Genomic DNA, 26,936 nt, shown 5'->3' on the forward strand with positions numbered 1-26,936 from the left:
GAGGCCCATTGGACACGCAAACTTTATATGCCCCAGTACAGGGGAACGCCAGGGCCAAAAAGTGGGAGTGGGTGGGTAGGGGAGTGGGGGGGAGGGTATGGGGGACTTTTGGGATAGCATTGGAAATGTAAATGAGGAAAATATGTAATAAAAATATTAAAAAAAAAGGATTAACAAAAAGAAAAAAAAAAAAAGCTGGGTCCTAAAGGATTTCGTTTAGAAAAAATGCTCCTGCTAATTGAAACCCAGAGAAGACATTTCTCCAGAGGGTTTATTTAACTTAGAGAAGAAGACAAGATTAAAGATGTCCTGAATGACCTGCTGGAGACAGACTTCCATTCCTACCGTTTAGTTGTCTGTGAGCAGGAGTGAACTTTCCCCAGAGGTTGTTCACAATTGAAGCGGGCCTTCCTCAGTGAGCCCTCCCACTCCTCCAAGTGTCGCTGGCATTATGATTTTAGTCTCTGACCTTATTTTTGCTGTGCAAGCCACAAAGCGTTAGGTTTTTGAGTGTTCTCTGCCTCCCGATTACCTTTTTAAGCAATGCTGATTGCAGGGAATTGCTGTGGCGCAAGACGGATGTCACAACACACACTGATTAAAGCCCACACATGTCATTCACTGCCTGATTGAGGCAACCATACAGGGGGAAAAGCAGAGAAGCAAACAGCTAATGTGCAGGGAGGGAGCCAGTTCTTACCACTTAGGCGTAAGGATTTTGAATTACAGAATAAAAACTAGTGAGAATGAGATTTGTTTCAGCCATTTTGCTTTTTTCTGTGTCCTTTGAGTCCTGAGCAGGACCTGGATCTCTGATCTAATCTCTAGCCAGGGTTGGGGGAGTGGAGCTGGCGAGGCTGGAAAGATGGCTCAGTGGTTAAGAGTGTCTGCTGCCCTCATAGAGGCAACTAAGTTTGGTTTCCTGGTACCAAGTCAGGCAGGTTATAACTACGGGTACCCACAGTTCTAGGGTAGGCAATCTCAACCTTCCTAATGCTCTGACCCTTTAATACATGTTGTGCATTATGCATGTGGTATACAATTATTTTCCTTGCTACTTCATAACTGTAATTTTTGCTAATATTATGAATTGTAATGCTAGTCTCTGAAATGCAGGATATCTGTTATGACCCCCATGAAAGCATCATTCGGCTCCCAGGTTGAGAACCACTGCTCCAGGCATCGGATGCCTTCTTTGGCTTTTATAAGCACCTGCACATACATACAGACACATAAAACACACACACACACACACAAAATTAAGCTGTTGATTTTTATTAAATATATATGTAATTATGGTGTGTGTGTCTGGTTCTACGAAGACTAAACCCAGGCTTCATGAATGCTAGACAAGTACCCTACCACTCAACTGTATCCCTAACCCTGGCCATGAGTTATTCCCTCTTATGAAATACATGGTATCTTATATGTGTATAAAATAGTAATTGAACTTTTCAAGGGGCTACATAGCTCCAAGTAAGTTTATCTATTGGCTTTGATCATTTGGTCTACATATTGAATGCAGAACTTGAAGCCACAGTTAAAATTCCAATGATGTTTTATGATTTTTTTTTTTTGTTTTGTTTCCTATAGCTCTGTGCTCTTTTGTTTTGTTTTTTGAGACAGGGTTTCTCTGTATAGCCCTGGCTGCCCTGGAACTCACTTTGTAGACCAGGCTGGCCTCGAACTCAGAAATCCGCCTGCCTCTGCCTCCCGAGTGCTGGGATTAAAGGCGTGCGCCACCACACCCGGCTATAGCTCTGTGCTCTTAAGCTACCACTATTAGAGACCGTGTTTGTCCCGTTTGGGAGTAGGCACTGCAAATAGCTGTTTGAGTATGTAGGTGCCATTGTAACAGAATACTTGAGACGTGGTAATGAAGAACAGAGACTCGCTTCTCCTTCTGGAGGCTGGGAGTCCAGTATGAAAGCTCTTGTAGGTTCAAGCCTGCTGGTGCACTGGCACTGCATCACTGTATCCTTTAGAGGACAATTGTGCATCCTCTATGGTAGAGGAGATGATGGGAATAAAGTGAAATAGTCCAAGCCCAATCGTACACATCTATAGCGTCTTCACCAGTCTGCCCTTCCGTCTTCTGCTCTTGTGCTTCCTGTGCACAGCGGAGCCCCAGGGAGAGCACAGGCTTGTGGGTTTCCATTCAGTTGAGTGCTGGGTTGTCAGCGTTACTTGAGCAGGAGAGTAAGGAAGTCACACACGCTGCAACAGTGCTGAAGGCATCACTAATGACTTCCCATCCATTTCCCTCAGGTACAGAACCATGGTATTTCTATTTAATCAATGGATTTCTGAACTTCAATGTTGCCTTTGCTTTGGCTCTTCTGGTTTTGCCACTGACTTTCCTTATGGAGTACCTGCTGCAGAGATTCCATGGTGAGCGAGCGGCGTAAGATACGGTTGGTTTGGGGGAGGAGAAAGCAAGCAGCAGGTTGTGTGGAAATCTGCTTCCTTTAGTTTCCATTTTCTCTCTGTGGGATGGTTGAATGTCTGAGATTCCAGTTTGCATTTATAGGTTATATAAACCCATGTTACAGTTTGTTTAACTGTTTGAATTAAATAAGACAGAGAGCATTGTAGCCCCTAAGGCAGTGGGTCTCAACCTGTGGGTCACTACTCCTTTGGGGATTACATATCAAATGTCCTACATATCAGATATTTACATTGTGATTTATAATAGTAGCAAAATTACAGTTATATGAAGTAGCAATGAAAATAATTTTATGATTGAGGGGTCTTCAGAACATGGAGAACTGTGTTAAAGGGCCGCAGCATTAGGAAGGCCGAGGACCCCTGTCTTAAGGGAGGGAGGTCAGTGTGGTTATACTGTCACTGCGGAAGCAGGAGAGCAGTCTGACCTGGGTCTCAAGCCACGGAGCTGGGTGTCCGGTGCCTGCCCTGTGGAAGACACATATGAGCACAAGTTCCTGAGAGACCGGGAAGATGTAGCTGTCAGCATCTCAGCTGGATCTGACACCTGCTGATTGATCTTCCCTTCTCACCCCTTCAGCTGCTCTTGCTAATGGTTTAGAAAGCACTTGCTGTCTAGACAGTGAGGGGATCTTCACTCATTTAAAAAGATTTAGACAAGGATTTGTGGGGGTGGGGAGAAGGGAGGGAGAGGGAGGGAGGGACAGGTAGCACACATGTGGAGGTCAGAGGACAGCTTTTGGAAGGCAGGATCTGGGGATTGAGCATAGGTTGTCAAGCTTCTCTCAATTCAAATCTCATCACCCACTGAGCCATCTCACTGGTCCAAGGTCAGGAGTGTTTACTTCCAAAGAGGTCTAGGGAGCTGATAAATCAGACCCTGGGGGGGACTCTTGCCTGTCAAGCTATAGGCATAATGAACAGTAGGGGGTGCTGTGTGACTGCCTTTTGTCTGCAGTCCACGTGCACCTCTCACTGTTAAGATGGTCTTGTATTCACCATCTCCCTCCCTCCCTCCCTCCCTCTCTCCCTCCCTCCCTCCCTCCCTCCCTCCCTCCCTCCCTCCCTCCCTCCCTATTCTTTAAGTACATGTTGGCTCCAGTTTTGTGATTTGGAGTAGATGCATATTATAGAGAAAGAGCGAAAACATAAAAAGGAAACTTCCTTTTAGAGTATTTTTGTTTTCTGGGGAACAGTGTCACTGAGCGTGGAGACACTCCTGGAATCCTAGCCCTCGAGGGAATAGGGTTTGGAATAGGGTTTGGAATAGGGTTTGAAATAGGGTTTGGAATAGGGTTTGCCAGTTGGACAGCAAAACAAAACGGAGTAGACTGGGCTGGGGCCTGAGAGAGGGTTCAGAATTGACCCCCCTCCCCATCCATGCCTAGTTTAACAAACCTGCTGGCTGGTGTGTGCATGAAAGGATTATGCACAAGTTGGATTTGCTGGTTTGAGGAGTCCTTAGTGCTAGTGCAGGACACATTGCAGACAGTATGTTCACCCAGCTAGACTTTACTAAGCTGTCTTACCCACTAACTGTACTTTCCCATGTGTTTTAACAAATCTTGCATGTTATACCTCCCTCTCAGATCTCTTGGAAGATCTAGGAGTGTGTTCCTTTCTGTTTGGTGTCAACAGACTGTTAGGATGAGGGTTGACACCTAAGCTGAGATATGGGATGTCCTAGGACATAGTATCACATTTACATAAAAAAGAATTAAAATGATATATATTTTTTTCTCATATGATGCCGGAAATGTTTTTCTGTCTTGCAGTTCAGAATTTAGGACACCCGTATTGGCTGACCTTGGCGCCAATGTATATTTGGTTTATAATTTTCTTCATCCAGCCTCACAAAGAAGAGCGCTTTCTCTTCCCAGTCTATCCGCTCATATGTCTCTGTGGTGCTGTTGCTCTTTCTGCACTTCAGGTGAGTGTCAGGGAGATGTTTGTCTGCCCCATTCTGTTTGACTTATTATATTATTGCTTGTAAAACTTTAAGGGCAGGTGAATGTCTGTGAGTTACAGGCCAGCCTTAGCTCCAGGACAGCTAGGGCTATTCAGTGAGACCCTGTGTCAGTCAACAGAGGCGACAACAAAATCACTTAAAGACAAATTACAGAGTGCAGCTCTATCCATACCCAAACCTGTAGAGAACAGACCCTGAAAGTTCTGTGTAGTCATAAGGGTGCATTCCACTCTGTTTGCTGATTTGGTTTATGATATTCATTTGTCTCCTGTCAGTGGGATCCATTTACTAATACTTTAATATTTTATCATATGGGCCTAGTACATATGATGGCACTAGGGCAGACTACACAGAATGTCAGAGTCAGACATGACTGGGACTTTGGGATTAAATTGGACAGTTAACAGTATGGGACAGTTTCTAATCCTGATTTAAAGCTGGGCTAGGTCAGTTCTCTGGAGGGTATAATTACACTTGTTAGATTCTCTGTGTTTAATGATCTCAGCAGTTTGGAGCTCTCTCTTGCTACGATTTTCAGTTGTCACTTAGAAAAAAAAAATAGGAGGATAGGTTTTTGTTTTTAACAGATTTAATGAGAACTCAAAGTGTGAGTTCAGCTTTTCCAAGTATATATCTTTTTTAAAGCTTATTGATTCTTTTTGAGTTTTACATCCTGCATCTCAGGCCTGTTTATCTCCTTGTCCCTTCATATCTGCTCTTTGCTCCTGCAACACACCTCCAAATTAAACACACACACACAGCATAGAAAACGTCTCATCATGGAAGCTGTAGTGTGTCACAGTGTCCCACAGTCTATCCCTCTGTCCACACATCTTCACTTGTAAATGTTCATTGCAGTGGGTCTATGTTCTGGTTCGAGATCTCTGGCCTCAATATTGGATCCCCACCAGGACTCCTCCTGGTTATCCTGTTGTTGCCCTGTGTCCTGGAGATCATGCAGCTTTGGATCATCAGGACTGGCCTTAGCACGCATCCCAACCATTCATAGCTGATGTAGATTTTGGGGTGGATCTGGGCCTGGGTGGTATCTGAGCTGGTCAGCCTCTGGCTCTCCCTTATCTGCACCTTCAGGATGAGCTCTCCAGCACTGCTTTGGCCAGGCCACCCAATGCTGCCATACACGGGGGTGAGGGAGAAGAGCATCACCCCCACATCCATGCCACCAGGGCCAGCACCACTGTGCTGTCTGCTCTCCCAGTGCTGCTACCAGTGAGCAATGAGAGATGGAGCCAGCTCTCCAGAGAGCTGCATCCAGTGAGGGGTGGGGCCAGAGAGCTGCATCCAGTGAGTACAGCCCTTGGATATCCACGTGTTACCCACTGGCTGCCCAACCAGGGACATATGTTCACAAGTGTGACATGACTCACAGACATTGTCACCAACCCCAGATTCTGCATAGCCATGGCACATGGCCCTCAGCGGCAGCTCAACTTGGGACCTCACCATGGCCCTGGGAGCCAGGGCTGGCCACTCACAACAGGCTACTCCTCTCCACCCTCAAGTCTCCAGTTCCATCTCTTCACACTGCTCAAGCTTCTCCCCGTCTCTTTCTCTCCCATCTGACCACCACGAATTCACACATTGTGGTGGCTCCTGCTGCAGGCTGGCCACGTGGCCAGCAGGCCCCTGGGTGACATCTTCGTTTTGTGTTGCATGGCAAGTGGCAGGCAGGTGTCTCTGCCCATCTGCACCATGTGCAAGACTGCAGGTTTGTCTTCCCCCTCCCTCGCTGTGCTGCATGGTGGAAGGCAGGGCTCTGTGTGTCTATGGCCTCCTGTGCTGTGGGGCTGAGGGCAGGTCTGTGAGTGTCTTTCCTTGCCCTTGGTGTGGCTGAGCACAGATTTCTGTCATCTTCCTCCCTCACTGTGCTGCCTGGATTTGATTTGATTTGATTTTTGTGTGTCCTAGGCATAAAACAGCTTTGGTCACTAAAGCCAGGCATCAAGTTAGGATGCACAAAGGACTGCTATCTGCTCTGTCTTGACTGATATAAGAACACCATCACCAACAAGGTGTCTCTGCCCAGTACCAGGGGGGTCCAAGTGTGTATCTTAGTGGCTTTATTTGCAGATGTGTCAACCTCCAGTTTAGAAGATTTTTTTTATCATCTCAAAAGCTCTATGCCCTTTACCTGTTGCTCCCCACCCCTTTGTCTTGGTATTTGTATGTCCTCAGTACACTATTGCTAATCTCCTTTGCATATAAATGTGTCTGTTCTGTGCATCCCATGTGATTGAAATCCTCAAATACATGTTCTTTTATGACTTGCCTTCTTCACGTGGCATAATGTTTTAAGGTTTGGATATGTTAGGCTGCTATTATAGAGTAAACGTATATATAATTTTTCTTTTGAGATGGGGTCTCACTGTGTAGCCCTGGTTAGCCTGGAACATGGTATGTAGACCAAGCTGACTTTGGAGTCACAGAGATCCATCTGCCTCTACCTTCCTAGTTCTAAGATTAATAGTGTGCACCACCACGCCCATAACCTTATACAACTGTAACTGCATGTGAGATCATTTTAAAAATGCTGGAAGCATTTCGTCTCGTACCACAGCACCTTGCACTTTTGCATGTCACATCTTATACCATGTCTATTGTGATTGTAATAAGTGTGCATATAGCTCTAGATCATTTTCAAGTTTTGTAGTAGTATGTTAGTATTGCCATATCTAAACACCGATCTTACTCAGCTATTTTTAAGTAAGTCATTGGATGTCACATTAATAATGCCACACTTGAGAGGCAGAAGCAGGAGGATTGCAGACTACCCTGGGCTACAGAGTAAGAGCCTGTCTTGAAAAGCAAGAAGCAAAAATAAATAAAAATAAAAATACTTTATGCACTAGCAAAAAACGTGGACATCATTTTCCTCAGACACTAGAGTTTATTCTTGGCAAGTTGTCCGCTTGGGCTGACCTGTGGGCAGTGCTAAGGAAGTTGGCTGTGGTCTTTGAATTTGGAGTGGGCACCACACCAAGTGTCTGCAGATGCTCAGACCCTTCTCACACCTGTTGTTCTGCTTGTGCGTCCCCAGTGTTCCTGTGATGCTGTGTGGCTGTGTCTGTTGTTTCTGTGATGCTATGTATCTTCTTTATCAATACGGTTGCCCTTCCTTCTAGAAATGCTACCACTTTGTCTTTCAACGGTACCGCCTGGAGCATTACACGGTGACGTCCAACTGGCTGGCGCTGGGCACAGTATTCCTGTTTGGGCTCTTGTCATTCTCCCGCTCTGTGGCTCTGTTCAGAGGTAAGTGTGCTGGGAGGGTCTTCACCCACACTCACAGAGAGCTTCGCTGTCGGGTTCACTTGTGGCATGTGGTTGGCTTATGCTGGGAAAAGACTGCTCCCAAAGGGAAGTCATGTGACTTGATCGTGAGTGGGATGTGACCTCTGTACCTCAGGACTGAAAAGGAGACGCTGTTTCTTTTTCATGTCTTAACACATGATCCTTCCAATAGCATTGCCCCTCCCCCACCTTAAAATTTTTTTTTTATTTTTAAAAAATATTGTATGTGTATAGATACTTGGTTTGAATGTATAGGTACCACATGGGTACCTGATGTGTGTGGAGGCCTGAAGTTGGCATTGGATCTCCTGGAACTGGAGTTACAGACAACTGTGAGCTGCCTGTGGGTGCTGAGAATAGAACCTGGTACCTCTGGAAGAGCAACCAATGCTTTTAACTGCTGCACCACCATTCTTTCCCCTCCTTTAACATAGCTGCTGCTAATGCAATGAAGCCAAAATATGTAATGACAATTAGAACTAAGTTCTTATGGTTATATACTTCCTAATAATCATTATTGGAGTCATAATACTAAAACATGCCCAAAGAATAGAAAATATAGAGGGTAAATATATAGAAAGAACAAGAAAGCAAGTTATATTTGGCGAAGTGAAGTGGTGGTAGAGCAGGCTTCCTGCCGCACCGCCGTGTGCTTCACACTTGATGCTTCGGGTAGGTGACAGGGGATATTAGCATGAGTTAATCTGGAACCTCTTCTTTGGTTTTTATGAACTCTTCTCCCTTTTAGGATACCACGGGCCCCTTGATTTATATCCAGAATTTTACAGAATTGCCACAGACCCAACCATCCACACTGTCCCAGAAGGCAGGCCCGTGAACGTCTGTGTGGGAAAAGAATGGTATCGATTTCCCAGTAGCTTCCTTCTGCCTGACAAGTAAGTCATCCTTTAATTCATGGTGTTTGTGTGTGGGTGTGTCTGTGTGTGTGACTTTGTGTATATGTGTGTGTGTGTGCACATGTTTGCATGTGTGTGCATAAAAAGGAAATGGCTGTCCTCTCTCATTCTCTGCCTGTTTGAGGCAGTTGCTCCTGAGTGACCCTGGAGCTCTGTAGCTTTGCTGCTGCCTCCTTGGTTTTGTTTGTTTGTTTGTTTCTGGTTTTGTTTCGTTTTGTTTGTTTTGTTTTTCCAGCTAGGCCAGGAGTCAACAAGTGGTGGGGAGAGACCGTCCTGATGTGCCTGCCTCAGTGCTGGGTATAGTGTGCATGGGAGTCGTGGTGTGTTAGCGTGGGTGCTGGCATGGGATGCCTCTCTAAGTCTCAGCATCCTACTTAGTTAGTTCTAAAGACATTCTTAGTTTGTGCATGCTTGAGTGTGCACCACAGCATGCCTGGTGCCCAAGGAGGCCAGAGTAGAGCATCAGATCCTTGGAGACTGCAGTTAAAGATGGTCATTTGAATCCATGTTGTTCCCTGCAGGAATAGCAAAGCCCTCGTAACCTCCGAGCCATCCTTTCCAACAACTGACGTCAAGAAGTAGCAATTCTATGGCAAGACTGTTAGAGTTCATTTGTTTTGGAGGATTTAATTTTTTTTTATTTGTAGGTATATATGTGGTGTGTGTAGAGGGAGTGCATGTGCCCATGTGCAAGTGTGTGGGGGGGCTGTAGGGTAGCTTTGGATGTCTACCCTGGTATTTGAGATAAGGTCTCTCATCACCCAGAACTTCCCAATTAGGGTAGGCTAGCTGTTTAGGTTTGTGGTTTACACTTCCAGTCACAGGCATCTAAGGACTTGTGAAATGCGCGTGCGTGTGTGTGTGTGTGTGTGTGTGTGTGTGTGTGTGTGTCAGTGGCATTATCCTCTATTGGTCTTAGCTGCTTTTATTTTTATTTTGTTTTTGAGACAAGGTCTCACTGTGTAGGCCTGGCTGGCTGGCCTGGAACTTGCTACATAGATCAGGCTAGTCTTTAACTTATAGAGAGCCACCTGCCTCTGCCTCCAAATCCTGGGATTAAAGCTATGCACCACTATGCCCAACTCCATGCTATTTTTTGAGGAGGTCTTTCTTCTTGATGTATCCGGATACATTTAACTAGCAAGCCCCTTCCCCGCCTCTGAATCTTTCTGTGTATCCTCTCTGCTGTGCTGGGGTTAGTGGTGCCACGCCCAACTTTTATTTGGGTGTAGGAGATCTAGTCTTAGGTCCTCATGTTTGCATAGCAAGCACTCTCTCATCCAAGCCCGTCTTCTTGAGGGCACGTGTTTATCATTTCTACTGTTGATATTGAAACACTACTAATAGTGTGGCATAGAGACTGTGGCAAGAACAGTGGACCTAGAAAAGATTATTTTCCATTCAACAGTAAATTTCCACACTGATTTATGTAGGCAGTAGGGAGAGCTGTGGTTAAGATGTTCCAGCGTCCTGGGTTAGATGTGGCTATAATCAACCCTGGCCTTCTGTGCTTTCCTATTTGTCTCGTTTTAGGTGGAGTCTGGGTAAGAGGAGTGATGTTGCTGAGTTCTCACCTGTGAAGATAGGCTTTTTGTTGTTGTTGTTGTTTTTTTTTTTTAACATAAAGATTTTTTTGTATCAGTCGTTATGGGTTAAGGTGAAACTTGTCTGTTAAATGTTGACCTTGCCTTTGCCTTTTATATCTGAGGTAGTTTCATAGCTGAAGGCCTTTTGAGGATTATCCAGATGAAGACAGTATCCTAGTGTTTTCCTGGTGGATGTCCCGTTACTGTTTTCTTTTTTTTTTTTTTTTAAAGATTTATTTATTTATATGTATATAAGTACATTGTAGCTGTCTTCAGACACTCCAGAAGAGAGAGTCAGATCTCGTTAGGGATGGTTGTGAGCCACCATGTGGTTGCTGGGATTTGAACTGTGGACCTTCGGAAGAGCAGTCGGGTGCTCTTACCCACTGAGCCATCTCTCCAGCCCCCCCATTACTGTTTTCTGTGCACCTGAGTCGGGAGTTAGTGGCATTCTCACCCTCCTTGTTCAGGGCCATCTGCTTGCAAGTTTCTAAGCTGAGACTTGAGTAAAGGGATTGAGAGACCTTTAGTTGTAAATTTCTTGGTGGCTTCAGACTGACTTGTGACCTCTGCTCCTGTCCCCAACTGAAGTTCTAGCAGAAATCATGTTTTCTTCAAGTGTAATGTTTTCCTGGTGATCTGGGGTGAAGGGTTGTCTGTTAAGCAACAGGTCCGCCATGTGTTCTTTTCATTTTTCTCGCTTGTGTCTCTGACAGTTGGCAGCTTCAGTTCATTCCATCAGAGTTCAGAGGTCAGCTACCAAAGCCTTTCGCAGAGGGACCACTGGCCACCAGGACTGTTCCCACTCACATGAACGACCAGAACCGAGAGGAGCCTTCCAGATATGTAAGGGCTGCCAATCTTCTCTTGCTGCTGCCTAGAGAGACAGTCACCCCAGATCACTGGGCATTGTTCCATTGGAGCATTAACCAAACGAGCATCTCAGAAAGCTATTTCTGAGAGAGAGAGACAGAGAGACAGAGAGACAGAGAGAGACAGGGACAGAGAGAGAAAGAACGATGCATGCGTGGAGGGAGTGGCAGCATCCCTTCTTCCCAATTTACTCTCTTAAATGTCTGTGGAAAGCATACAGTTCAATTAACTGAGAAGGTTGAGAGGGGCTGGGGTTTTCTCATGAGAGTCTTGAGCAATCTTTCTGAGTACACTGAAACTCACAACATTCCTTGTTCTGTTGAAATACTTGGTGGTAAAGTTCTAAGTGAGCAGGTCACCTTGGACCTCCCTTCAGCGCCCTTTTGTTGTGCTTATAGCAGAGGAACACCCAGAAAGGCTGTTCCCATAGTGAGGCCCACGGAGGCCCACGGAGCAGTCTCTCCTCAGGCCGAGACCTTCTGCCTGCTTGCCTTCACACACTCTAGAGTCCTATGAATTTTATTTGGCTCTTTTGTAAGGCAATACTTTTGACATTTGATGCTGGTAGGATCTCCGGTGTTTAAAAAGGGGAGAGCTGACCTGCGCCTGTGAGGTGGCTCAGTGGGAAAGGCAAGTGTTGTCCTCTGTGGTGCCATGTGAGTGTGTGCACCCCCTTGACGTGCACATAAATAAGTGAATAAGCTTTACAGTGAGAGTGATAAAGAACACTCGCTTCCTCATTAGTAGACGGTAAAAGATTGCTTGGCAAATCGGCTGGAGAGCACTATTTTTGGGCAACCAAAAATAGGTAATAGCTTAGATGTCTGTGTATTTAATTTAGGTTCTCTTGTGTCATGTACTCAAGATACACACAATGAGACCTGTCCTTGACTTCGGAAGCAGACTCTGTCACATCAGGCCGTGTGTTGCTCAGTTCAGGGTGGTTAGGATTCCTCTTGTGTGAGCATCCTGGTATATGCAGTGCTGGGCATCGAATTCAGGCTCTGCACGGGCTGCTGGGCCTGGGCTCTGCCAGCTGAGCTCCGTCTCCAGACCTCTCACTTAGCACAGGGTCTGGTATTGAGGCTTTTCTCACAAAGGTTCTTCATCTGACTAAGGATCCCGGACAGAAAGGGTCTCCTTGCTTACCGTTAGCATTCCCTACCCCAGCTCTTGGTTCCAGCCTGCCTGTGCTCATTGTCTTTTCCTTACCAGTGTCTTTGCCTGTGTTGGTGACCATGCCTGAGGCACTGTTCTCCCACCTCACACTACCAGAATTCTCTTCAAATATGGAGTGACCATGTGTATCGGTGTTTAGCAGGCTTTCTGTGAAGAGCATGAACTATTTGTGTGCACGGTCAGTTATTAGCCTTTCCTTTATCTGCACGTTTCTGGTTTGTTTGTTAAATTTTTTCCTCCTGAGGTACCTGAGTGCTGTGAGATGGGTGACTGCGCCTTGCCCCTTCTGTGTCCATCACAGTACATAGATAGGGTTGTAAACCTAGTGGCTGGCCTAATGGTGTTATTCTAGGGGTTATAATTAGTGTCACTCTGCCTGTCTGTCTCTGTTTCTGACTCTCGCTCTGTCTGTCTCTCTCTCTTTCTCTCTGATTTTTGAGACAGGTTTCTCTATTATGTCATTATGATTGTCTTGAAACTTTCTGTGTAGTCCAGGCTGGTCTCGAACTCAGATCCACCTGCCTTTTGAGTTCTGAGACTACAGGCCTGTGTCATCATGTTTGGCCTTTTGCTGGTTCCTTTGCTAGCATTCCCCAGTGGATCTATGGAACTCTGGACATGGTATAATTTTTTTGTACACATATTTATGATAAAGTTCAATTTACAAATTAGGCACATTAATAGTTCAACAACAGCTGGGCATTGTGGTGCACACCTTCAATCATAGCACTAGGCAAAGACAAGGCAGATTTCTGAGTTTGAGACCAGCCTGGCCTACAGAGTGAGTTATAGGACAGCCAGAGCTATATAGTGAGACCCTGTCTTGAAAAATCATCCTTTGGCTACTTAGAAAAATTGTAATAGTACATTAAATAAAAATGAGTATATTTTCTCCAAATATTTTACTGTACTATAAATTTTAATTGAAAAAAACTATCACTCCTAAAGTAGAAAAATTATAATAGTACACTGCAATAAAAATGTGAGTATATTTCTCAAAATATTTTACTGTACTATAAATTTTAATAACCTCAGAAAAGAAGTTTTTTCTTTCCTCAGTAAGTTGAGAGATTGCCTTCTTTACTTAAAGGAAATACTTTGTGGCTTCTTTGCCATATTCAAATTATCATCATCGCTTGCTTTGTGCTTTGGAGCCATTGCTGAGTAAAATTCGAGTTACTGGAGTTTGAGCGCTGATGCGCTGTGCTATTGGATCTGGTAACCAAGATGCTGCTGTGAGATTAACGGGCAGGTGGTGTGTACAGTCGGAGATACTGGACACAAAGATGACTCAGGTGCTCAGTGAGCCTGTGAGATCTCATCCTAGTTTGAGTTTTATTGCTGTGAAGAGAGACACCATGACCACAGCTGCTCTTCCAAAGGAAGACAGTTGGGGTTGCCTTAACAGTCTCAGAGGTTTAGTGTATTATCACGGCAGGACATGGCAGCGGGCAGACAGACAGTGGTGGAGAGGGAGCTAAGAGCTCTATATCTGGACTGGTAGGCAGCAGAAAGATAACTGAGACACACTTCCTCCAACAAGGCCACACTTCCTAATAGTGTCACTTTCTATGGGCTTATGGGGGTCATTTTTTATTCAGACTGCCACAACAGACTTCATCATGATACTTAGTAGTATACAACTGAACACTTTATGAATTGTTTATTTCTGGAATATTCTGTTAATGAAGGTTATTGAAACCATGAAAATGAGACTTTAGATGAGGAGGGGATGGGTTAGGAACCTAGGTAGTGAACCTTTTCATCCTTGGGATAATAATGGTGAGAGAAAACTGGATCTAAAATTTATAGTAGTTGATTCTGGTTGGATCCTGTTTTCATATTTTCTGCTATCAGACATTGCTACATGTGACTGACTGTACACTAGCTTTACCCTAGGGGGGAGGTTTTCAAAGTGCCAATTGGAGTCGCCAAAATGCTGACTATCTAAGGCAAGGACAGGCAAGCCCACGTATCTGCTGGGTGCTAGGTTCCAGCCCTGTGCTTATCCAGGTTCCTACAGTTGAGAGTTTCCCATGAACCCCTTTGTGCTATAGCCTCAGTCGGTTTCATGTGTGCTTGGGAAAGTGCCTTCCACAGCCAGGCTGTGCTCTTTGGACCTTTGGAAATTTGTGGGAATCTCTGATGGCTTATTGTTGATTCCATATGAGTAGGCCTAGAGATTCATCTCTTGGAGCTAGCTACTTAGATATTTGTTTTCCTGACAATAAAAAAATAACACGGGGGCTGGAGAGATGGCTCAGCGGGTTAAGAGCACTGACTGCTCTTCCAGAGGTCCTGAGTTCAATTCCCAGCAACCACATGGTGGCTCACAACCATCCATAACCAGATAAGACATCCCCATCTGTAGCATCTGAAGACAGCTACAGTGTAATTACATATAATAAATTAATAAATTATAAAAAACAGTTGTAAAAAAAAAACAAAACACATATTCATCGTGTAAAATAATGACAGCTTTGGCCAAGAAAAAAGTCATTTTGTTGCCCAGATATCACCACCGTTACTGTTTAATGGTTTTTTGTTTTTTTTTTTTTCTTTTACTCTTTAAAGCTTTTATCTTTTATTTATTGCACACCATGGAACATGTGTGGAGGTCAGAGGACTTTGTGCAATTGATTCTCTCTTTCCTTTCCGTGGGTTCTGGGGCTTAAGCTGATGTTAGGCCTGTACAGCAAGCCCTTTGCTTGCTGAGCAGTCTTTGCTAGCTCTGTCTCTTCCTTCTTTCTACATGTATTTTCATTTAGATAGCAACAAAATACCATTTATTTTAAAAGGTTTTGGTCATGTTTAATTATTTAAGAAGTAGTGGCAGAATTCTGAGTGTGACAGCTGAACACCTTTGCCTAATGGGCGGGAGCCCATGCTTGTACCCTTTGGTAGCAGCCACGGATCAGAGAACGACGCAGCACCATTCTACCACCCATCTTTGCAGAACATGCTAGCTATGAGTGCGGTGTTTTGCTTTACATGTTTTATATCATTAATGAACTTACTGTCTATTTGTATGTGTCCACATAGAGGTCAGAGAGCAGCCTTTGGGAGTCGCTTCTCTCCTTTCACCCCGTGGGTCTTGGGTATCGAACTTGGTCATCAGGCCTGCCAGCAAGATGGTTTATTTACTGATAATGTTGGCCCTAGTTTGCATTTTTAAAACAGGGTCTTGCTGTGTAGCCCAGCCTGGCCTGGAACTCAGAATGTTGGGTTATAGAGAGCATCACAGCTGGCAGGGTGGGCCTTGTCCACTGCCTGCTCGTAGTCTACTCACAGCCCCTCCCGAATTCTGTCTTCATGGAAACTAGGGGAGGTGGATGGTTCCTGTTATTTCACTGTTCCGTGGCCTCAGTTTATCAGGAATTTTATGAGGACACTGTGGTTTCTAGTACACTGTCACAACTGTGTAGCAGAACTAATTGTTTGCCTTAAATGGCCTTAGTGAGTCATGCCCAGATTTCTACTTGAAACTAGATCTGAATTTAAAAGACACATTCAGTGTTGCCTTTCTTGACAAATTCAGATTTTTTTTCACTATTTCAAAGCAAATGATAACTCTGGCTCTTAAGCATGGGGCCTGATTTTAGACTTAGGCAGACAGTGACTAGGCATTGGCGAGGACGGCTACTGAGGATGAAGCTTCGAGAAAAATGCTTCTCTCTGACTGTGATTTGATGGGCAAATGGAGTTGCTGGGTGCTTGCTCTTGTGTTGTCTTTGGAAGAAATAGATTGGTCAATAAAGTTTTCCCCTTACACCAGTAGAGACAGTTCTGTTATAAGATGGAATAAAATAGTTAAGTGTCATTGTGAAGTAAAAGCCACAAAATTGATGGGGAATGGGATTAGAGCCATAATACTTGAAACACTTTGTTATTAAGAGATCAGTTGGTGGAGTGCTTGTCTTGCACTCCAGAGTTTGATCCCTAGCACTGCATGGTGACACATCTTAGTAACTTGGAAGGCAGAAGCAGGATTATTAGTTCAGGGTCATCCTTGGCTACCTAGCACATTTAAGGTCAACCCTGGGATAGATGAGACCCTGTCTCTGAAAGAAAGAAGAAACGTAATCCGATCCCAGTAAAGACGTGGCACAGGTTTTTGTTTGCTGCATATCTACAGGCCATACCTGCAGTACTGGGTGTGGTACTTGTCTGTAAGGGTGAGATGGCATTTGTGCAGCAGTGAGGGGTCCTGTGAGGCCTACCACAGCACCAGAGGTGCATCAGCAAGTGGCTCACCACCCAGAGCTCAGGGGCTGGGGGTGGGTAATTGCATGGTATGTGCATTGATTGATTGGTTCAATGACATGCAGTTTTCCCATTTACTTAGCATTTATTATGCATAAGCAAATGTAATAATGAAATTATGCTTGAAATATTCCTCATTATCTTCATTGTCTTGTTATGAATTTATATTTCCAAAATGAGTATCAGAAGAGAAGCACTGTACTGGCGAGATAACTCAGAGGATAAATGTACTTGCCACTAAGCGTGGTGACCCACCGAGTTCCATTTCTAGACCCACTTGATGGAAGGCGAGACTGATGACCCCTGCAGATGTCCTCTCTGAACACACACGCTTACTTTCCCTCACAACGAATAAATAAATGTGTCCATCCATTTGTCCATCCATCCATCCATATACCCATGTATATATACATATATGCATACATACATAATACATACATTCATACATGAATGCAAAGAAATTAAAAACAAACTGAGAAGCACTGTTTGTGGAGTCACAATTCTCCCTTTTTTTTTCTGTTTTCTTTTTTTCCTGTCGGCAGTAACTGGGTTTGGAAGGGAACTTAAGATGTGGATTCCATACTCTCTTCATTTTGTGGGCGAAGGAACTGAGGCTCAGGGTCGTTGTGACCTGATGAGAAGTTTGGTTTCAGGATTTCCCCCATGTTCACACACCTATTCCTTGGGTGTTTGGTGTGTGACTCAAAGCCTTCTTTGAGTCACAATATGACTCACAATAATACAGTATGACTCACATTGTATCACTCACAATGATACAATGACTCACAAGCATAAGGAGCCGAGTGTTACTTTTCTACTTTTTGTTTTGCTTTTTTAATTTTTCATTTTCTTTAGCTCTTTTTTCTTTTGTGCCAGGTACTCGTAGCTGATACTATATATCAATAAACAGAAATAACCAGGATCCTCTTCCTGTCTTTCTCTCAGCATTTCTCCTGGTCTTCTGGGTCCTTAGCTGAGGAGAAAATGAATTGCCCTGTTGGTTTTCTGGCTATTGTACCGATTCTTGGTCATCACAGTAGTTGGATTCACACTGCTGTACTTATGCTGTATGAGATTGGAAGGTACTAAAAACCCAATTGAGCAGCATTCAAAATACTCCAGAATTATTTCCCTACTATACGTGGTATTGACATTAAGAAAATTGACTTTTTTTTTGTCATTTATAATGATTGGGTGAATTTCTACCTGAGTTTATAGTTTTTACAGTGTGGTAAATTTTTGCTTTTGGATTTAAAATATTTGGTCAGCAAATCTGTAGTTAGCAAGGCAAATGCAAACTGAACAAGGCTGCATGTGGGACAGAAAAGCTGTAGCCAGCCTGTGCCTGGCTTTAAAGTGTAGCTGGAGCCCCTGTACCTGCATCCCCACCGCCCCCAGTCCCGCAGTGGTGCGGGCACAGCCCCTCCTTCAGTTGAAACAAAAGGAAGCCTCAGAAGACATTTCTCTCCCTGAGCGGACTCTTCAGACCCAGTCTTTCATTTTTAGTCTGGTTTTATTAGTTTGAATATTCTTTCTTCCTTTTGATTAGTTTTGTTGGTCCTTTCTGTTGGTTTCCTTTTTTTTTTTTTTTTTTTTCTGGTTTTTCGAGACAGGGTTTCTCTGTATAGACCTGGCTGTCCTGGAACTCACTCTGTAGACCAGGCTGGCCCCAAACTCAGAAATCTGCCTGCCTCTGCCTCCCATGTGCTGGGATTAAAGGCATGTGCCACCACTGCCTGGCAGTTTCCTTTTTTATTAATTTTAGATCTGATATTCTCTCAGTGTACTGATTTTGGATTTGGCCTATTACTTTCTGGAAACATTCAGTTGTATTGTGAAACTATTTTATTTGTGATTCCTCTGTTTTGTTTTGTTTTCTTAAGTGCTGTCAAATTTCCTCTTAGAATTGCCTTTGCTGTATCTTTCACTTTCCTGGTAAGTGGTGCTTTTGTTTCAATTTGATTTTAGGAATTTAAACATTCCGTTTCATCGGTGCTGTGCATGCTGCTGGTGGAGCAGTCAGTAGTCTTATCCAGATGTGAAGTCTGAGGACTCATAGTGAGTGGCCTGGTAAGATAGGCCCAGGGGCCCAATATGGCACAGATGTTATAGTTGTAACCAACCACTTTCTATTTGATTCACAGCCCATTTCACCAGACAGAGCTTATACCTGGGGCTGGTCATGGGACCTAGGGGAGAGCCTACTGCTATTATTGTCTGTGTGAGCATAGTGTTAAACCGACTCTAATGGCTTACACCCTATACCCAGATAGTGCACCTTTCAGCCTTTATTGGAGGGTTTTTGTTTTTTTTTCTTTCAGCAGTAGATGTCCTGGAACTTATTCAGTAGACCAGGCTGGCCTATGTAACTGGACTTTTCAGAATAATTTGTTGGGTTCTTATATCTACTACTGTTTCCACCCGAAACCCTTCCAATCCCCCAACATTAGGTAAGCTAGAAAATGAATGTTAGAGGGGAAAGGGAGCGCAGATCTCTTTAGACTACTTCCTGCTGGTTAGAGGTGTCAAGTTACTAGGGGCAAGTCCAGTCTTCATCATCAGGAGATACATCTAGCGATCCAGAAAACCATCAATAGCAAAAGCAGAAAACACAACAGCAGGGACCAGCAGCAGCCTCTGCAAGACCCTCTCCTGGCTCTCTCTCTCATATCCTCTCAGGAGTCCCCAGAATTCCAAACATAAGCTGTCTGCAGCTGGCAAAATCATGCCCCTCCTAGAGCACGAGACAAAGCTGCTGTGGGCAACCTGAAGCAGCCCCATACCCCATTCCTGGGATTAAAACAAAAACGTAACTGGGTTTTTGAAGAAACCAAAATTCTCACTACAGGCCTCAAACTCAGTCAACAGAGCTGCTTTCCTTTGGATTTTTTTCCTTTTATGTATTGTGGTCCCTCTTCTCTCTGTTTCTCTGCTGACTTTCTCATCTAGTTCTTGAATTTATTAATGTGTTTATTCATGTCTTCTTTGAAGTAATCGGTTACTTAAAAAAATTATACTTTTTAATTTTTTGGCTAATATTGCAACCATTTTGATCTCCTTGGGTTGGGTTCTTGGAGAGCTAGGAACTTTCGGAGGAGTCATGTTGCTTGTGTTCCCTTATTTTGTGTTATGGTTTGTCTATCGGGGTGGATACTCATCCTGCCTTTGTGAATATTCTTGCTGCGATCAACCCCCACTTCTGTCTTGGGAAGAATAAGCAGACTGCAGTAGCAATGCAAATCTCTAAATGAAAACAAATGAGATACTTTATATAATAGAAACAGCTTGAAATGACAACTATGCTGCAGAGAGGACTGTAGAGAGAAGAGCCGAGGTCATGAAGTGTGTAAAGTAGGAAGTTGATGGAGAGGCTTCAAGGTAAGTATTACTAACAATAGAAAAGGGAGGGAGAAGCAGCAAAATAGGAAAGAGTGGCCTATGTGAGATAAAGTTAGGAGAAATGCAGTGAGTGGAGAGGACACAGATGCAGGGCAGGAAGAACAAGCCCAGAGGAGGAGGGAAGCTCTGCTGTGCCACAAGCACTTAAGATGGGGGAAGGAATTTCAGAGTCCAAAGTAAAGAACAGAGAAGTGCCTGTGAGAGACGCTTGTGAAGAGGAAGTTCACCCGTGGAAGAGCTGACTGAGCACAGTCATGGGGAATGTACAGGATTGACACTCAAATGGCAAGAAAGCCGGCGACCTTTCTGACCTGTAGAACCCAATTGTCATTTGTCAGCAAAGTCTGCCACCGTGGTTGTCTGTCTGTCATCTAACATCTATCATTATCTATTTAACATCTACCTACCAGTCTGCCATCTGTCAATCTGTCATCTAGCAGTGAGTCTGTCGTTTACCAGTCTATCATATCAACAGTGGTGGTGCAAGCCCAAAGATCTCCAAAGAGTTGCAGCTTCTCTGCCCAAGCCAGATATTCATCAGCACCTTTGTTAAGCCCCTATGGACTTCAGTTAACAGGCTGAGTAGCGTGGGGCCTTACAGTACTTGACAGTGTCCCAACCTGAAGGCAGTAATGGGCTAATCTGTAAGGATAGTGATGGCAGAAATTGATAAGAAGCAAATTGGCCTTGAGTTAACTCTTTGATTGCTTGGTCTCTTGGTAATTTGGCATCACCTTCATTGTAGCTATGGGGAAAAGTCTAGTTCTTTTCAGCTTTAATCCTTGTCTTGGATGTTGTAGGACATTGGATTTCTATTGTCACATTCTCTTACATTTATATAGACCTTTTCTGCAATTGCTTATTAGAGATTCTGAGTGACATTAGAGAAATAAGATCTGTGATATGTGTGGAGACGCTTTCTGATCCTCCCTGAACCTGGCCCTGGCCCTCACCAGAAATGGGTATCTCTCCCCTCCCCTCCCCTCCCCTCCCCTCCCCTCCCTTTTCTTTTCTTTTCTTTTCTTTTCTCACCTCCCCACCCCTTGACATGGTTTTTCTGTATATCCCTGGTTGTCCTAGAACTTGCTCTGCAGACCAGCCTGGCTTCAAACTCCCACAGATCTTCCTGCCTCTGCCTTCCCTGTGTTGGGATCAAAGGTGTGCACCACCACCACTGGGCTTCAAGTTTCTTTTCTAATAACTTTCTCTTCCCTTGAATGAAGAACCTGCCTGATGGTACTTAAGCCCTGCTTCTGGAGGCCTTTGACCTGGCTTTTAGTTCTCAGCAACTGTTTTCCAAGGGATGAGACAGAGAGTAAGGTTTTTTTTTAAAGGCATGTTTATCTTGACATCTTTCTGAGACCTTTCCTGAGGGTTTCCTTAGGGATGATCTGACTGCTGAAGGGGTGATGGTTAGACACCATCTCCAGCCACAGGAGATTGTATTAGCCAACCTCATGATTAGACCTGTGGTGTGCCTGGCAGGGAAAGGCCAGGCTAAAGGTTACAGACTGGAACCATTCAGGCCTGGACTCCCTGAGGGAAGGAGTCTGAGCAGGAGGCCATCAGACTCTCTACCCTGTGCTGCTTCTCCTTAATAGAGGTATGGTACTGAAAAGCCTTCAGAGCAATTGCTAAGTGTTCTTACAATCCTGGGAGCTACAGAGTGGGTGTTCAGACAAAAAAAAAGTAAGGCTACTTCCTGCAATGTTTATGCAGAGGACCATTTTTAGAGAGTTATGTGGAACGGAATTGGGTCTGACGCCAATTCTCAGTGTGCTTTCTCTCCCCTGGAGGAATAGCCCATATGTAGAGACAGATGTAAGACGAAAGTCTTTTTTACATATAAATAATCCTGAGAGAGAATAAGCACATTGCTCTGACGTAGAAGTTGGAAAAGAACAGCCTGCTGCAAGCCAGCGAAAACCAGGTTGCTCTCATGTGCACGTGAACAAGTCTTTCCTCACGTATAACCTGTCTCCTAAATGTACAACATGTTAATATACAGTTAATTGTTGTAAGAGGACATACCTGTGAAGCCAGTTCCTAAGACAAGGACTAGAATGCCCCAGACCCAGGGTTTCCCCAGTGATTGCTCTGACTGTCTCTACATCATTGATGAGGCAGCCTGCTGACTATTGTAGTAAGACTTTCTTGCTTTTCTCTTTAATTTTTCCCATGTATTTATTATAAGTGTGCACATATGTTCCTTGCGTACATGTGCCCTGTATTACATGTGGAGATGAGAGGACAACGTAAGTGAGTCAGTTCTCTGTTTCTCCTGTTGGCTCCCGGGGCCTGTTCTTAAGTCCTCAGGCTTGGTTGTAAACTCCCTCACACACTGAGCTCTTTTGCCAGTGCCCTCTTGCTGGCTCTGTTTTGGACCTTTTTGAGTTGTCCTAAGGATACAGGTATTTCTGTTAGATATATTTCAGGTTGAATTATATGAAACTATGATTTCTTTGGAAAGCATATGGAATGGTTGGATGATAAGAAATACAGATGGTCAGTTTTGGTAGACCTACCAAATAGTTTTCTAAAAATTTTGTAGTACCTTCATGTATAATTGTTGCTTTATATGATGGCCGATGTTTTCTATTGTTTGTGTGTGTGTGTGTGTGTGTGATTTAACTTTACATTTTCTGCTTACTAGTGAAATTGAGCACTTTTTCATTTGTTCATCGAGAGATTTTTTGAAATACCTATTAATGTGCCAAGAGTTACAGCTCTGAGGGGAAAGGCTTCCTTCCTTAGTAGAGGTGTCATAGCTCTGAGGGCAACGCCTGTGTCCTTCGGACAATTAGAGAAGGTTCAAAGTAGGGCTGCCAGGAAAGGTGTCTTGGCAGTTGGAAGCCAAGGAATACCAGAAAGTCACGCACTACGCAGCAAACCTCACACAGGAGAGACCCAGGAGGGTGCCTGTCCCTGCTCTGGTGAGAAATAGCAGGGAACTGAGCAAGAGACAGGCTTATATTGGGTTTCTTGGGCAAACCAGTTTTCCAGTGTAGAACTTTTCAGGATAGGAATTGGTGGGATTTCACGATAAGCCCAGGGAGTAGTCCCTGAGAGAAGCCTCAGGAACTGTCAAAATGTCCAAACCTGTCAAAATGGTGGAGCCTGTCAAAACAGGCATTTCCCACCTCAGCCTGCCGCTGTCTCCGGCAGCCACACCACCTTTCCAGCCTCCCCAAGCAGCTCAGCACTGACCGTGCTTCACCAAAGCCGCCTGCAGCCAGGAAGTTCTTCCCAGCCCAACCCATGGGCCCAATGCAGGGAAAGACGGTGGAAAACCACCAACCAGTCCCTGAACTTCCCACAAAACCCCACCAATTCCTGAACGTGGAGAACACTCCAATCCTTGAACAGGAAAACGCTTAGGACTTGAAATTCTACCAATCCTCACTTTGGAAATTTCTGCCCTAACCTCTCCCCTCATCCCCCCAAGAATGTTTGTTTGTTTGTTTGGTTTGGTTTGGTTTTTTGGTTGTTTGTTTGTTTTGGCTTTGGTTTTTCGAGACAGGGTTTCTCTGTGTAGCCCTGGCTGTCCTGGAACTCACTCTGTAGACCAGGCTGGCCTCAAACTCAGAAATCCGCCTGCCTCTGCCTCCCAAGTGCTGGGATTAAAGGCGTGCACCACCACTGGCCAGCTAAGAAATCTTATACAAGCCCTGCCCTTTGTTTAATTGCCTACTGTCTAATCCCGGAAGCAGAGGCAGCCACTCCTGGATTCATCTCTTAGACAAATCTCTTTTATGAGGTTTGCTTCCTGGTGTGACTCTCATCAGAAGAAGCCAAGAAGCAATGAAGGGAAGAATGGAAGGAGGAGGAGTGGGGCTGAGGCCCCTGAGCTTAGCTGGGGATATCCTTCTTGGGAGCTGCAGCACCTCTGCTGAGGAGGCTTCCTCTCAGAGCTGTGTGCTTCCGGGCTCCCATGTCTCAGGGTGCTCTTCCATTGGGATAGCTTCTCCCCTCAGAGCTACTTGGTTCTTCCTGGGCTCTGTCCATTCTCCTGACTTCCTGTAGGAGAAGTTCATGATCCTGCTATACTGTTCTAAGGTGCAGTGCAGCCTTAGCCTCCCTCAGGAGAGTCAGGGCTTCCTCACAGACTGCTACCTACCTCTGTTACTCATGCCCTTCAGATGTCTAGGATAAGATAGACAGGGAAGGGAGTGCAGGGGTGAGCACAAGATAGGTTTTCTAGAGATAGGCTGCACACTTGAATTGGCTTTGTAAGTGTCTGTGGGCTGGAGGGACTTGAAAACCTAACTAGCTGCAGACCGCCCACAACTACCCATGTGCCATTCTGAGCAAGTGCATGCTGTCCCCAGGAGCCTCAGGGGTAGCAGGTTTGTTTGCAGAGCAGAAGAAGCACAGGCGGCTTGGGTGCCTGTCCCATTACCACCTTGGGGGAATTCTTAGGGTTGTAGTTGGGTCCCCAGTCTGCAGAAATCTTCACAGTGACTGATGCAGAGCTGACCCTTTCCATTTCAGATTGACATCAGCAAATGCCATTACTTAGTGGATTTGGATACCATGAGAGAAACACCTCGGGAGCCAAACTACTCATCCCACAGAGAAGAATGGGTCAGCCTGGCCCACAGACCATTCCTGGATGCGTCTAGGTATGTGCTTTAGTTGTGAGAAAGGTCCTAATCAGTGGTAAAATATGCTGGAGCTGGGAATCCAGTCCCTGGCTGTCCTTAGTAACTCATATTTCCTTTTTATTTGATTCCAAGGCATCTTACAGTTTTGTCCATGTTTACTGAGAGTATTATCTTCCTGAGGCCTCTGAATGCAGAGTTCATTCTCTTATTGTTGTAATGAAAGGCGCTGAGTAGGTCTACTGTGGAAACCCAAATAAGGTTTTGATTAGTTTTGGTAACTGATTTTTAACTGTCTTAACAGAGCATCCTGACATTGTTGGCAAGGTTAACCGTGTATCCCGAAGAGCTTGATGGCTGTCATTTTCAGACTCAAAGCTCAGCAGATACTGGCTAGGACTCGTTTGATTGTACTTTGGTTGTTTGAAACAGGGTCTCACTTTGTAGCTCAGCGCTGGCCTGGAATTCAATAGGTAGACCAGGCTAGTCTTGAACTTATGGCTGGCCTCTTGCCTCAGTTTCCTAAGTGCTAGACTGCAAGTGTGCTGCTATGTCATGCCTGGCAGATCTAGTGAAGGTTTTAAAGTAAAGAGCCAGGACATGGCTGGCTCTTCAGAAGGATCTCAGAATTAGCGGTAAGAAAAATGATGGGAAGTGTGAATTGGCGGTGTGAGGGTGTTTGGAAGTGTGAATTGGAGGTGCGAGGATGTTTGTAAGCATACTGTCTGGAGGTGACGAGGGGACACAGCCAATAAACATAAAGGAGGAAGTGGATTGTATGGTATATTAAGGTTCTGTAGAGGGAGAGATCCAACTGAATGCATATGTTATTATGAAAGGGGGTTGTTGAGAGAACACTTGATAGCCAGAGCACTTAACAGCTGGTCAGCCAAGAAGAGAGAAGCTCAGAACATATATGAGACCAATGACATAACCCTTGTCCCAGGCTGAACAACTAGAGGTCCCCTAGAGAGTTGCCAGTGACTCTTCATTGAAAGCCTGAAGCTGCTGGGGTCTGATGTCTGCAAATGTGGCAGTACCAGCTGGCTTCCTGATTCTCCCGCCTTGGTCCTGTGCAGGCCTGCAGCCTATTGAACGATGATGCTCATATTCAGGGAACTCCCCCACCCCATCGATTCTTTTTTCTTTTTTCTTTTTTTAATGTCAAACTTTGGAATTACCCTACAGACTGTGTGTTACTAATCTAGGTAGTTCTCAGCCCAGTCAAGTTGACAGTTAGCATTAGTCATTGCATGTAGTTCATTAGAAGACAGTAAATACCGAGGGAATGTTACAGAGCAGGCCCTGACTAGATCCAAGAGTTATAGGCGGTCAAAGTAGGTCTTGTCCATCCCCCATCAAAGGACTTAGGAGCCTCCAGGTTTTTGATATTGTTTCAGTTCTTGCTTCTGTAAGAAATTACCCTAGACTAAGGGGCTGAGCCTGCAGACACTTACTCCTCATGGTCTTGGAGACTGGAAGTTTAAGGCCAGTGTGCTCGAAGTCAGATTCTGGTGTGGATCTCCTGTAGGTTTCAGATAGTGATGTCTCTTATCTAACATGGGACAGAGGGTAAGCCAGTTCTCTGCTCTCTTCAGGGAACTAACCCCATTCTGGAGAGGTCTGCACATGTGGCTGAGTGACCTCAGAGCCTTCCCCACACACCATCGAACCAGGGATCAAATTAGAGCACAGGAAACACGTTTTGAGATGAGTTTTATTTTGTAGCCTTGGCTGGCCTCAGTCTCACAATTTTCCTGCCTCCATTTCCCAACTTCAGGGATTATAGATGTAAGCCACTGCCTCTGTTTACACGTGAATTGAGGGATGCACATGTACTCTGTAATAGCAGTTGTGAGTAAAGCTCTTACAGATTGACCGCCTCTTATTTGAAATACTGGGGCCAGAAGTGTTTCAGATGTCATATTTTGGAATGTGTGCATATACATATTAAGATATTTAGCTAAGGACAGAACCCAGGTCTATGCACAAAATTTGTTTTATGTTTAGTTTATACTTTATACATACACCTTGTTGATATTTTTTTTTAAAAGATGGTTTATTTTCAGTCAGGTGTGTGTGTGTGTGTGTGTGTGTGTGTGTGTGTGTGCCACGTGTAAGTGGGTGCCCTTCCAGACTAGAGACATTGGATCCTCTGGACCTGAAGTTACAGACAGCTGGGAGCCACCAATATAGGTGCTGGGAATGAAGCCTGGGTTTTCTGGAAGAGCAAGGTTGTTCTTAACTGCTAAGCCATCTCTCTAGTTCCCATGGTAATTTTATGTAAAGATTTTGTGTAAGAAACAAGTTGTAATGGTGTGGCATTGAGAACGTTTTACACTTTAGATTGTTCAGGATTTCCAGTGATCAGATTAGGGTGCTCAGTTCGCAT

General features: G+C 44.6%; 1 protein-coding gene across 3 annotated transcripts in view; it reads left to right on the top strand.

Moving 5' to 3' along the window:
- The window catches only part of Alg9 (ALG9 alpha-1,2-mannosyltransferase), a 71,257-nt gene that overhangs the window by 26,314 nt on the left and 18,007 nt on the right, over positions 1-26,936 (top strand). For all 3 annotated transcript variants that reach the window (XM_021172705.2, XM_029481947.1, XM_029481948.1), the window contains 6 exons: positions 2,269-2,391; positions 4,221-4,375; positions 7,558-7,687; positions 8,475-8,622; positions 10,946-11,075; positions 24,435-24,565. In XM_021172705.2, the coding sequence (XP_021028364.1) occupies positions 2,269-2,391; positions 4,221-4,375; positions 7,558-7,687; positions 8,475-8,622; positions 10,946-11,075; positions 24,435-24,565 (817 nt within the window). The remainder of the gene's footprint in view (positions 1-2,268; positions 2,392-4,220; positions 4,376-7,557; positions 7,688-8,474; positions 8,623-10,945; positions 11,076-24,434; positions 24,566-26,936) is intronic.

Source organism: Mus caroli, chromosome 9 (genome assembly GCF_900094665.2).
Source record: "Mus caroli chromosome 9, CAROLI_EIJ_v1.1, whole genome shotgun sequence".
NCBI lineage: Eukaryota > Metazoa > Chordata > Mammalia > Rodentia > Muridae > Mus > Mus caroli.